Here is a 12,866-nt window from a genome sequence, read left to right as displayed (position 1 = left end):
TTTCGTGATAGATAAGCAGCTGTGTATGAGATCAGTTAATAGAATTGAATTAATTTAATTTTTAATTTTTAGGAAATATAAAAAAACATTAAAATTTAATAAATGTGGTAGATTAACTTGTGGCAGGAGGATCATTTTAACATCAATTTTTAAATGGTGCAAATATTCAATACAATATTTATTTGTGTACATCAGATTCACCTACCCTCCATTTTAACGGAAATTATAATCAAAGAGTCAAGGCACAATATGTCGTGCTGATCTTCACCTTATTCTTTCTCGGCTTAACGCCCTCTAAGGTCACGCCGGCCATTTCTTTCTTACTAGACTTGCCAGGGACACGATCCGGATGAGATTTGATACCCGATCCTGTCGCGTGGAACCGGGCCGCCCCCCTCGTGCTGATCATTACATTTGAATAATGCTAGCTAATACACAGTTTAAAATCGCCTTATTTCGGCTATAGCTTTTCCACTATAGAAAGCCCACTTCTAATAATAAATCAGTCTAAAACTTTTGCAGTAGTATAACAATGAGTTGATAGGGAACTTCATCGGATTAAATATCTCGTATGAGAAACTTAAGCTACACATACATTCTCGGACATGCAGCCTTAGCATGAGATGTGAAATTTTAATTCCCTCACTAAAATACAAACGCGATTAGTTGTGAAATTTCTTCATTTACTAACAAAAAAGTACTATAATATCCCTCTGCTTGAAAACGAAAACGTGTCTGTAAATGTAAATGTTTTTATTTGATCATAATTTAACGTCCTCAAGGCAGGGTGTCACAACTGAAAAGGGCTACAATTCACAGCGAGCCGTGAAAATGTGTTGTGCCAAGAACCCCCTGCGGGTTGTTATGAAATCACACCCAACCTGGTGCAAATTGGGGCTTTCTTGGTGCAATTCCGTTTCTACAGAAAGGCTAAACGATTGTATTATCTTCATGAATAAAGTAAACCGATCCATTGAAGTAGCCGTACAGACCACCCTTTGGCGTATCCGTTGCCATATTTACTGAGGCGCATAAAACGCGAAACAAACAAAATTTAAAAAAAAACATATAGACACACACACACACATGGCCGCATAGAAATTGATGAGTAAATATTGGCTTGTTGACGTGCCTGTAGGCTCAATCTGGTTGCCCAGCAATTCCGCCAAGCGCGTCTGCGCATAAGTAAACTTACCACCGTTGGGTGGAAATCCCGGTGAACGGTTGATTATCATAAGCACTTTGGCGAAGCGTCGGCGTTCCAGGAAACGTTAAAATAGATTATGGGCGCATCGCAGATTGTAAAGGCACGTTTAATGTGCGCCAAGTACGTATGCAGAGCAGCACAACACCCGGGTAAACATTGTGTCGAGGTGATGCAATCAGCCATGCAAGCGGCTCTAAAAATAAACAATATTTAAAAGTGTTGTTTCGTGTACCACATGAAGGATTTGTAGCCTTTGCTTTAAAGGCTCTACTACTCAACTTGAACGTTTTTCGTTTTTGGTAGGGAAATGCTGATGCTTGATCAGGTATTGTATGAATAATCATATGCAAAGGTTATATCGTCATCAATGTTAGAAGAAAATCTTATAACTCGAAGATAATCGGATGTAATGTTCCACAAAGATCCGCACGCTTAGAGAAAGTTTCTACTTTAAGCGTAAAATTTAAATCGTCAGACTATAAAGCTTTTAAAATGTAATTACGTTATGTTGAGCAACGACATTGGGCGATTAGAGAAATTCAGAATGATCTGTTGATTTCCTCATTACTTGGGCAGGTTGCTGTGGTATGGCCTTGGTAGAGCAGAATTAGGTAATCTTCTGTTTATGAACAGTTGAAACAAGTGTTATCTTACCTAGGATAGTAGGACACATTCGTAGTTCGAATACAAGTAAGAAGGCGAAATTACTTAGATGAATTAAAGCTTAACCGAATATTACAACGATAATCTCACTTGGATTAATTCTTGGTCTTAACCTATGTACCTTGTAATACTAACAATCACACCGTCTTCGGGGACAGAACAATTTTTTTAAGTACCAAGGATGTTGGAGATCGTACACGCAACAACAAAGTTCGTTAGTAACGACAAGTGTAGAAGACGTCGATAACAGTAGACTTAGATATCCTTGTATTATTAAGTCCCAAAGTAAGACAAAGACTGAAGTAAACAGTCTGAGCAGGATGAGAAAATTGGCTGGCAGACAAGGGCGATCGACTGTGAACAGTTTAGAGGACTCCTACAGCAGACTAAGATCACGAAGCAGCATAGGGTGAACAGGCATAGCATGCGGTAGATGTAGGAGACTTCTCGATCGGCATCGTAAATTATGGATAATTTTGACGAATCTCTTTTTTTGAAAACAAATGGCACTCACTCATATTTTAATTGATTTTCATTATAATCATTTCTCATCCGACGTCGAAGAAGGAAGATTCCACAGATATGCCTTGCTTTGCTAAAGGCAAACATAAGAATTCCACAGACCTCCGCAAATACCATCGAGCCGACCTATCTTAAATAAAGAAAATGCACTGCGAACCCAAAAAGCCCCAATCTAAATCAAATAAACTTTCATCGGATCTAACAAAAGGTAATCAAAAATCAATCTCATCTTATGGTTTTTTGTTTTTATTTGGTATTATTTATTAACGTATGTTCCATACCCATTTCATTCGTAATTTCGCATTTTACCGATTTGGTTATCAACTAAATCACTGCAAAACAAGTGAAATTGTTAAAATAATTGTAACTCATACCTTGTTTATTTTTATTTTTCACGAACAAGTTGCCACTAAGAAAGCGCAAAATAATTTAATTAAATCAATTTAGTTTTAACATAAATCTTATCCACCTTAAAAAAAACTTTGTTTCCATAACAAATCAAGATAATACTAAATATCCATAGAAGATGTTGAAGGATAACTAATATCAATAATATAAAAAAAACATACTGTAAATTATCACAATCTATGTTGCAAAACTAAACATTGTTTACAAGCACAATGTACTATTTTTAATCGTTTGTTTGTGTTCAACGTTAGTTTACTATAGCCCCTTAAGTTGACCAATTTTCATCTCTTTATCATATTAGCTTTGTCTTTTCTTCTTCTTCTACATCTTTTTTGGTTTGTCGTCCTTATTGTTTCTATTTACAATAGGTTTCGCACACTTGATAACAACGAAACGAATGCTCACTACAATGCAACCAGCAAGTAAATATATCGATCTTTTTTTTGGTTTCTTTATTTTTTGTCTTTTCTATACTCTCTGTTCAACGGTAACGTACGTGTATTTGTCAATGTTTCTGCATAGTGTTTTTTTGAGAGTGATTTTTTAATACCTTTGACTTCTGTTTTATCGTTTAACAGTTTCGACTTTCCCGTGTTTTTTTTTCTGCATCCTTTCGCTCTTTTCCTCTCTTTTTGCAGCTTTCAGCTTTGTGAAACTTGTATTTCATATATAAATAGTGCACGATGTATATTTATAACATTGTTTTTCGTTACTTTGGTTGCGTGTGTGTTTGCATTGAACTTATTTCACGTGATGTTGTGTATCGAACCGATGTTTTGAACTTAATTTTGGTTAGTTTTGGTAAATCAAATCAGGAGAATATTGGAGAAGATTTTTTTCTTGTTGTGTTTTTTTTTTGTTTTGCATAATTATATGCTATTCTCGTATCCAAGTTGGTTGTGTTGTTGGAGAATAAACTAATCCTCCATACATCTAAGTATGTTTTTTTCTTATGTTTGTTTTTGCTTCTTTGTTTGTTTTGTTCTAATCATATTTTCTTAACGCTCTGTTATATGTCAGCTACAGAACACACAGTTTTCTTTTGTTTACGTTTCATACTTCATTCGCATCTCATTTTCTTTGATCCGATTTGTGTTTTCGTTTGTATGTTTTTGTTTTCTTGTTTTTAATATTATTATTATCAATAATTATTTCTTTTTGCAACGAGTGTGTTTGTTGTATGAGATTGTGGATTTGATTTTTCGGTTTTACCATGAGCATTGATATTTCTGCGTCATCTCTCCAAATGGTGCCTCCAAATGTATGTCAGGTGTGGGTCCCTGCTGCCGGAGAGGAAGTGCAATGATACCAATGTATCTGGTTGCGAATTCTGTCGCAAACAATATCCTACCCAATCGGTTTTAGCACTGTGTAAGAATATTAATGATTGTTGCAGTACAACTATGTGAGTGTTTGGTTTTGCATTCGTAATGAAACAGCTTTCATAAGATTTAACCACATGTTCGGTACTTTAAGCATATAAAGTATGATGGTTTTACAGGTGGCGAGTTGTTTCGTACTCGCATTGCTAACAAATATTTCGACAATTTTCCACTCCATCTATCTTCCATAAACATTCGCTTGCGTGTGAGTTACATCCAGGTTCAATAGCGCAATAATGTGTGAAGCAATCGATTGTACCGAAGTTATTAATGCAGGTGGGCAAGAGATTGAGATTCGATATGGGCTGATTCGATTTGCCGAATAAGATGATGAGATTCTTGTTACCATTTTTCCTTCGATTAGTGCACGAGGGGCATGCGAAGTCTTCAAAACTTTATCGTTTATCAGCAAACTAAAAACCAAACGCTGCATTATGGCGGCATGTATGTAACGACTTTGTAACTTTTAACTGACTATAAATTGTTTCAGCGCGTTGATCGTCAACTGGTTAGATAAATAAATTATTACATTTTTAATTTCAATAAATATACTTTTCTTACAACTGTTTTACTAACTTAAACTGCATTATGCTAAGGATTATCTAAATGTTCGGTTGAAAATAATCGCTATTGAATATTCAATATTCCTCTTCATTATTGAAATGTTTTTTTTTTTTGTTTTCATCATTGGTACGAACTGCTAAACCTTTTTTGATCGTAAATTACACATTAAAATAGTTTGGAATGTGTTCAGGTTATTTATCAAACTATCTGACCAGGGATGTTCGGAAATATTGGTTTGTTTAAGTTCTTCCAATGGACACATATTTCGTCCCTATTAACACTCCATTCAACTGATTTTTTGTTATACGTTTTGTGAAATTCTGAAGGTTTGATTTCCTAGCGCCATGTTTAACTACACGTTCCGAATACGTTAGTTGTTAATGGGTTTTGTTTTCTTTATCAACACCATACAAAGTCATTGAGTTTGCATACTTTTATACATTCATACTACAGTTACAAACACGTTTTAGCCATTTTTGTTTTTTTTTTTTCATTACACACATCGCTCAACACGGCTCGGTGTGATTCCAATACTCTTTGGTAACATACTTGTTAAATATACTTTTCCGTTCCGAACCTCTCATGGAAGGTTTCGAGCCATAGTTTCGAGCATTATCATACTTTGTAAACAATCCGACCGTTAAATTGCAATAAAAAAAAACAGAAAAAGTAAACAATAAACATGGTTCTATCCTATATACTATTAGGTTTAGCTTTTTGGTTCATCATTGCGATAGGAATTTCCTGCAATCTGATATTTTTAAATGATAAAGCAGCAACAAACTCATAAAGCACAGTTTCATTTCCTGCTGTCACATCTGTCGTATGGCATCGAAAGGAATGTCCCATCAAATTACGTTCTTAGCGTTCAATCACAAAATGAAATACATTTTCATCTGCAAATACCATCTCTTTGTCCTATCCATGCCCAAGGAAGAGTTTTCGTTTTCAGCTGCAAACATTAATAATATGTTCACTAAAAAGAGCTTTCGTTCCAAATGCTCTGCACAAAAGCCTATCCGGATGCAACGCGGATACATTATGGTCGTCTTATTTAGTACGTAGGCTGCGAATAGTCTGCTGGAAAAGAAAGGTTGATCAGTCATATGCAGTGGTTTTTATCTGTGATTTAATACGCTGCTGCTTACCTCGCTGTTGCTGTTGTTGCTGCTGTTGGCCGGAGAACGGTGCCTCCTGGAATTGGTCATTATCGTTCGAGGCCGGATAGGCCGCGTACTGTTGAGCAGCGCTCGGATCCGACTCGTAGGTAGAGGAGAACGATGGATCTACACCGGCTTTGAAGCGCAGGAACGCAAAGTACGCACAGCCGGCCCAGGTGAAGATCGAGAAGAACGAGAACACGATGGAAGCTTGTACGTTGTTGACGCCCTCACCATTCGGTGGATCGTCCGCTTTGCCCCACTGGTTGGTAAGATAGCAGAAGCCGATGAAGAACAGGAATGACCAGAATGCTAAAAATGAGATAATTGGAACATTAACTAACGAAATCTAGCTAGAAATTCATTTAATTTACATAGACATTTCAAAATAACGCATTTCCAAAGTATGCTTTACGAATAGCGATCAACATAATTCGATTCATTTTTATTTTTAGATTAATTCGCCTAAAAGTATGCAAACATTGCTCAAATTTTCATTTTTACTTGTGTATCAACACTCGCTTGCATACTTTGAGGCGTTTTAAGCCACCATTGAATGTATTCTTGTAATTCATTTTCTGAGTAGATAATTCTTTTTTAGAGGAGCACCTTACAAATTCCTACAAATGCATTATCGAAAAATATAATCAACAATTTTAGCACAACATAAATATTTACAGATAGACGATAACTAAATTACTAACTTTGTGGTTCTTAGTTCTATACTCACCAGAAAAGCCAAGATCAGCCAGTACGTAGTGCTTTCTCGTCTTGACCGACGACATCTGCTCGAACAGATACTCGCCCGCAATGAAGCCCATCGAGGCGAGAAAAGCGATCACACCGATACCGACCGCATAGTTGCAGGCATTACCATCACGATTAATTATGCAATACTCCTTGCCGTTCGCTTCCTCCCGCCACCCTTCCGATGAAACACATCCGAACACGATGATCGCAAATAGCTGACAAAATGCAACGGGCGGTTTTAATGAGTACGGTGCAGTGAAGGTAGTGGAAATTTAAAAGAAAAGGAAAGAAATAACAAATGACATGTAAAGTTGCTGCCGTTCTAAAGCATCCGGTGAAGCATCAGCCAGGTGAGACGTGATACCACTTAAGCTAAGTAGAGATGAATCCTGATGACATTCTCAATCGATATTTTCCATCCCTAGCCTATTCCTTAGCCGCTTGATGAAGCTTGACCCTTTTTGGGTATGTTTTATCGTTTAAAGCCATGGTAGAGAAGGTTCGAATCTATCGTTCTAGTTTATTTTTTTTTCTATCAAAATGGGCTTGATGAAAGGTTCATTTTCAAGGGTTAGGCTTGGGATAAGCTCTAAAGCACGCTGTTCGGGTGATTAAAATTGAATTGTGTTTCCTCTCCACTGCTTCGAAACGTGTTCCAAGCAGCGAAATCCCTTCTTTGAAATGGATCAAACACGTTCATACACTTAGATTTCCAATTTAAAAGTGTCACACTGTGTTTGACAACTGTCAAATGCTTTCCGATACTAAGTGGTTCAGTTTGTAATAAGTTAGTCAATTCTGCAAACCTTGACAATATTTACAAAATTTTCAACAATATTCAACTTATTTCGAAGTTCTAGCGATTGCTTTAACAAACTATCACCTGACTAACCTTCCCACTCATCCCGAAATCTTTTTCCATATCCAACTGCTTATTCCACAGCAACTGACTGTTCGTGACAAGATGCTGAAGTTAATAATGGACCCGTCACATTTAGCACGATCTTCTTCTCGTACCACCACGCAGCGGTGTCTCGCCTGTCTCATCGCATCCTTTCACGTTCTCCATTTCCCCATGGGGAAACGAAACGACAGGAAAAAAAAGCATTCCAAATCAATAAAACACCCATCAAATGGCACATTCGGGGGCGCCAAAGAAGACCAACCCAAGTCCAAGATGAATGGCATTACAGTGGAAGTAATGCTAGCACTCACGCATCCAAGAGCTGTATGGGAAGGTTAAGCTGGTACGCTCTTCGGACCGCAGACGAATCGAATTCTATCCGTTCTATTCGTTGTATGTGTCCGCGAACGCCAATGGAATCACACCACCATCCAATGGCAGATGTGAGGGCCCTCACATGGTTTGGAAGAAAGAAAGCAGGAAGTGCGAACAAGTTCGGAAAATTCTTCAAGCATTCCGAGAGCTTTCCACGCGAATGGTATCTTCTTTTTTTTCATTTGTATGTGTGTGTGTGTGTTGTTGTTGGTGTGTTTGCTCTTATTCACACCAGTTGAAAGCTTCGAAGGGAGTACTCGCGTGCCATCGCCGTTGACACCCCTGCGTCCATATTATTATGTCACAGGGTTCCCACTCTGTTGCCCACCATCATCAGCAATTCGTCTCACATGCGGAAGTGTAGCACCCAGGAGAGTCAAGCAGGTATTACTGTCAACCGCAGAACGTATCGTAATATTTGTATGGAAATGGAGTTTCTGTATTGACATTGTTATGTAAACGGACGTGCAGGAAGGATGCACGTGAGAGTTTCAGTTCTCGATTAATGGAAATTAATCTCACAACAAACAAAAAACTAGTTGTATGATAGAGTTGTACACTATTGAAGCTTAATAGCTTTACAATATAGCTTTCTACTATGACGGAACAACATGTTTTTCCTTATTTTTTTTTAATTAATTAGAATAAATTATAATTATTAATGACTTCATGCTAAAAAACATTATCAATGCTTCTCGACAGAGCACAATTAAAATATTTTCTCTGTTGCAGTTGAAGGAGCGTACAAATGTACACAAGAAATTCGATTTCGTTTTCCTTTCAACCGCACCGAACAAATGCTCACTCACGGGAGAGTGTCCGTGAGAGTGAATCTGAGCGTATGAGTAAGCGTATGAACAACGCTAGAGGCGCGCTTGAGAACCTGTACAATGGTGGAGCAACTAACTCTACCAGGAAAATCGATTTTCGTCCTATTCCGATGGAAGGTCGCTAATGCATATAATAAAAAAAAAGGAAAGAAACGACTTCTCCACTTATTCCTACACTCAGCCAAACTCCTTGCAACTTTAGTCCACCTTTAGCTTTCCTTAATTAACATCCCATTCGCGTATGGATACTAACCCAGCAAACGGCACGCAGTATGACCGTCGGACGCTGTACGAATGCAATAGGATCGAATGCACCACCCGCTTTACCACCACCGTATGCTCCTCCGATATCCATCTTGAATTTTCGTGTGTGGTGCTACTTGAATGCTAATTTGCACCTCACTTTCGACAAGCAAAAACAGGACACACACAAACGGACACACGCGACTGGGTTGTGACTGCTAAATAATTATACCACAAAAGGTGACCGTGATTTACGATGAGACAATTCGCTTGCGACAGAAATTCGACAGAAATGTGATTTTTCCTCAAGCTTCTAGCACACAAACTCGCAAACAATAGCGCACTCGCACCGATATTACGCTGGTGTGTTCATTCACCTACAAGCAAATCGAAACTGGCAAAACCACCCCCTACTGAAGCGAGTGAAAAACGTTACCTTCCTTGCTCAGAAATTTTCCTATTATCTCTCTCGCGCGCCCATCACCCTCCCCCCCTACATACATATTTCGTTCTCAGTGCGTATTTCATCTCACTCGGGTGTTGGTGTTTTATTATTTTCACCCTCTATTGCAATATCTCTTTCTACAACCGCCCGCTCATTTTTGTGCACACTGGCGCACACATACATACACCACGCTAGCTCATTCTCACGTGTACCCTTTCGCGACGTGTGTCTCTCCGTGTGTTGTGGGTTATGATAATTTTCCACCCTCAACGCACCCTTAACGCTGTACGCTCCGAGTGAGATATGCGCTATTTTCTCGCTCTCACCAGTGAGCATTTTGCTCACGAAAGTGAGTTCATACTAGTCAACTGAATGAAAGATAATTTTGCACTATTTGTTGACGCTGTTAATTTGTAATTAACATACTGATGCGATGATTGAATTCAATATAACTAGGTATATAATAAATTAACTTTAAGTTATTCGTTTTTCTATAGTGCGTAGATAATTTATTCTTTTTTAATTTATCATTTATAGGAAAAATCTTATTGCTTTAGGTTGATTCAAACATAACCATAACTATTTTTAATTAACTGGATAGACTTCTTCTTTTGTGGTCCTACTACCTCAAAAGGTCTTGGCCTGCCATTTATGGATTTCCTTGACTGTTTTAAAATATCAATAGCGAGATAATCAGTCCTACGTACAGGGAACTGACCGGATGGGATTTGATACTCGGACCTGTCGTGTATTAAATCGGACCTAATAACTTTAAAAATATTTAATTGAATAAAAACTGATCAGGAATTAAAGTAGGTGCTTCTTTGAGTAAAAAACTTTTAGAGGATCGAGCGACATTTATTAAAACTAACGATTTTTCAATGAATATTCAGAGTTGACTGTTCTAGCATATTTTTATATTCTTGTGTTCTTCGTGTTATCATAATCATTTTCTTGATTACTTTAATAACAATTTCTATTATATATCGATTCCGGAAGTGTTCAACCGCTTAAAGTCCTCAAAATCTACATTACAAAAATTTTATTGCATACCTTTAGGCGTACTCATTTACTACACTACTGACGAAGGTAAGCTTTATTGTTGAATTTATTCTGCAGTAAATTTTGTCCACAATTTAAATGCTTGAAACCTGCTAATATTTTAGAAATAATAAAACATCTATTATAATATTATGAACAACGCTTATTGTAATTTGTGTGGTGTGTTTTAATAGAGCCATAAGCTGCGTGTCGTACAACTCATTCGCAAAATGTTATCAGTTGGCTTAACTTTTCAAATGCAAGTCCTTGAACTCTGAGGGTCACGAGTTCAAATGTTTGCCATTTTTGTTCTAACCATTTTTTTGTCATTTCGTAATCAGTCTTTTGAAAAACTTTTCTTTTAGAAGTTGCGACACAGGGTTCGGAAAGAATCTATCTAGCAAATGTCATAAAACATACGAATTAAAGTTACAGAATAAACCGTTTATTATTCCAATAAATCACAATCAGAATTCTACACACTATATTTTTTTGTTCTAGAAACGGTACATCTCGCCTAGATATTATACTCCAATCTAATTCTGGTCGGCTGGATTGGTTACCGGTAGTTCTTTCTCCATCGGAGAGCATGCAACAGCAAATCTGTTGAATAGAAGCGTATAAAAATAAAATAACATCCATTTGTGGTTGTGAAGAATAGCATTGGGGTCGTAGAATACTTACGGCTGTTGCATGCCAAAGAAACCACCGTAAGATCCATTGTTTTTCTTGAAGTTATGCGGCGAGTAGCGATTGTACAAGCCCCAGATGCTGTTCATCAACTTCCCATTGTACTTGACCGGTGTCAGGTCGAGAGCTATGGAAGAGAAAAAGACCAAACAGTGTGGCTTGTAGTAATCTTGCACTGTAAAGTGATTGACACTACCAACAACGGACACTTACTGTTCTTGTTTAAATATCTCGGACCTTGCTTATCACCCGTCATACGAGCAACGGTGAGATCCTTGTCGTTCTGCGCCTGTCGGATCTTGTGCACTGCGAACGCTGACTGTGGAAGACAAGCCATTTTGCAGCAATCTAAAAATAGTACACGAATAATAAAATGGCCGTTAAGTCAAGCTAGCCGATAGCACAATCAAATCATCCCGGCTGGCACGGTCCTCAGCGATACACAACCGGACATTGGTGGTATCGTACCTTCACAAATGTCGAACAACGTGGACGCCAAACAGAACGAACTGAATATGTGGAAATAATTCACACTGCTATTACTATGAGGCTCTTTCACCATTCAGTTCTTGGGCACACAGGACGTGCGATGGATGGGAGGACGTATCAGTTAAACAGTCTCTATCACTGTAGAATAAGAATCACAACGACAAAAAGACCAGCAGTTGCCTAGGGTCTACGAAAATGCGGAAACAAACACCGACCCACCACGTGGTTTCAGAATGGGACTTATTCGTTCGTCTAAATCACAGATGATGTGAGAAGTCCTGCAGGTCTTTCGGGTCAATGGGAAGTCACAAGAAATCTACAATTGTTCACAACACATCGACATCAATGTCTTTGCGCACTATTACACGAGACTTCTTTAAAACGTACATGCACACACGTACACACACACAGACTACTGGCGTTGCGTATGAGCAGGCCCTGAGGAAGTGTGGCTTTGGTTGTAGCGATCGATGAACAAACAACGACTGGAAAGTTTCACTTGGTCCGGGTCAGCTTTTATGAACGAGGGACGGTTCATGCGAGAGCGATCTTTCACACGGACACGCGCATACCTTATCAATACGATGGTCCCGAGTTCCGTAGTCAGATGGAGGTTATCATCGCAGAAGCCTTCCAGTGCTGATGGGTTTACATTCGATCGCTTGCTCAGTCTACGATCACAATACACTACTCCTACAGGCTTATCAGTCACCACAGAGTGTATTTGTGAGATGTTTGATCATCCCTGTGTCTGGAGCTATTAGACGTAACATCTTCCAGAACACGGCAAAAAGAAGAAAACGGTTTGTTGATTCCATAGTACAATGCAACAGAGCCAAAGGGTCGTGTTGAATATGATTTCTCGCACGTACGCTATAAGTCCGATGTTCTTCTGAAATGACTGATGTGGTACTGAATTTAGTAGTATGGATCTTCCATAAAAGAACCTGGATTGTAAAGGCAAAGTTTTTTTGCGTTTAAATCATTTCATGGTTTCAATTCTAACTAATGAATTGAAATCCAGAATAAGAAATCGTCTATCATCAATTGAACATAGCATTGAGCATTGCCCAAGGCCTAATATGATTTGTTTACGATGATCAGTTATCACTGATTGCACCAATGTAGCATTACACTTTAAAGTTTTAAAACCGCACACAACATAGTTCGTTCAGTAATACTTGATCTCCTTG

At 38.2% G+C, this 12,866-nt stretch overlaps 2 protein-coding genes across 3 annotated transcripts; both read right to left on the bottom strand.

Moving 5' to 3' along the window:
- Positions 1 to 4,562: 4,562 nt before the first annotated feature.
- Positions 4,563 to 9,436, bottom strand: LOC125769863 (synaptogyrin). Of its 2 annotated transcripts, none has more exons than XM_049438810.1 (4): positions 9,019 to 9,436; positions 6,637 to 6,871; positions 5,895 to 6,218; positions 4,563 to 5,826 (listed from the first exon to the last, which is right to left on the bottom strand). In XM_049438810.1, exons 1-4 carry the CDS (start codon positions 9,118 to 9,120, stop codon positions 5,801 to 5,803), a joined length of 687 nt encoding a protein of 228 aa, XP_049294767.1. In that variant the 5' UTR covers positions 9,121 to 9,436; the 3' UTR covers positions 4,563 to 5,800. The 2 variants fall into 2 exon arrangements, with proteins under 2 accessions (XP_049294767.1, XP_049294768.1); XM_049438811.1 differs by having other exon boundaries at positions 4,563 to 5,823; positions 9,019 to 9,434.
- Positions 9,437 to 10,917: 1,481 nt separating this feature from the next.
- LOC125769867 (uncharacterized) lies at positions 10,918 to 12,161 on the bottom strand. Its single transcript, XM_049438816.1, has 5 exons — positions 12,061 to 12,161; positions 11,653 to 11,989; positions 11,398 to 11,532; positions 11,179 to 11,311; positions 10,918 to 11,097 (listed from the first exon to the last, which is right to left on the bottom strand). Exons 2-5 carry the CDS (start codon positions 11,744 to 11,746, stop codon positions 11,031 to 11,033), a joined length of 429 nt encoding a protein of 142 aa, XP_049294773.1. The 5' UTR covers positions 11,747 to 11,989; positions 12,061 to 12,161; the 3' UTR covers positions 10,918 to 11,030.
- Between the last annotated feature and the right edge of the window lie 705 nt (positions 12,162 to 12,866).

This window comes from Anopheles funestus, chromosome 3RL (assembly GCF_943734845.2).
Source record: "Anopheles funestus chromosome 3RL, idAnoFuneDA-416_04, whole genome shotgun sequence".
In the NCBI taxonomy this organism is placed as follows: Eukaryota; Metazoa; Arthropoda; class Insecta; order Diptera; family Culicidae; genus Anopheles; species Anopheles funestus.
This window is presented reverse-complemented; position numbering and strand designations above follow the sequence as displayed.

What these genes read in the sequence shown, in the direction of transcription:
- LOC125769863 (XM_049438810.1), bottom strand. Translation starts at nt 9,120, where the DNA reads ATGGATATCGGAGGAGCATACGGTGGTGGTAAAGCGGGTGGTGCATTC. An exon ending in TACTGCGTGCCGTTTGCTGG is followed by an intron (nt 6,872 to 9,018) that starts GTTAGTATCCAT and finishes GCATTTTGTCAG; the next exon opens with CTATTTGCGATCATCGTGTT. An exon ending in GGCTGATCTTGGCTTTTCTG is followed by an intron (nt 6,219 to 6,636) that starts GTGAGTATAGAA and finishes TCTCATTTTTAG; the next exon opens with CATTCTGGTCATTCCTGTTC.
- LOC125769867 (XM_049438816.1), bottom strand. Translation starts at nt 11,746, where the DNA reads ATGGTGAAAGAGCCTCATAGTAATAGCAGTGTGAATTATTTCCACATA. An exon ending in GTTGTTCGACATTTGTGAAG is followed by an intron (nt 11,533 to 11,652) that starts GTACGATACCAC and finishes TACTATTTTTAG; the next exon opens with ATTGCTGCAAAATGGCTTGT. An exon ending in TTCTTTGGCATGCAACAGCC is followed by an intron (nt 11,098 to 11,178) that starts GTAAGTATTCTA and finishes TCTATTCAACAG; the next exon opens with ATTTGCTGTTGCATGCTCTC.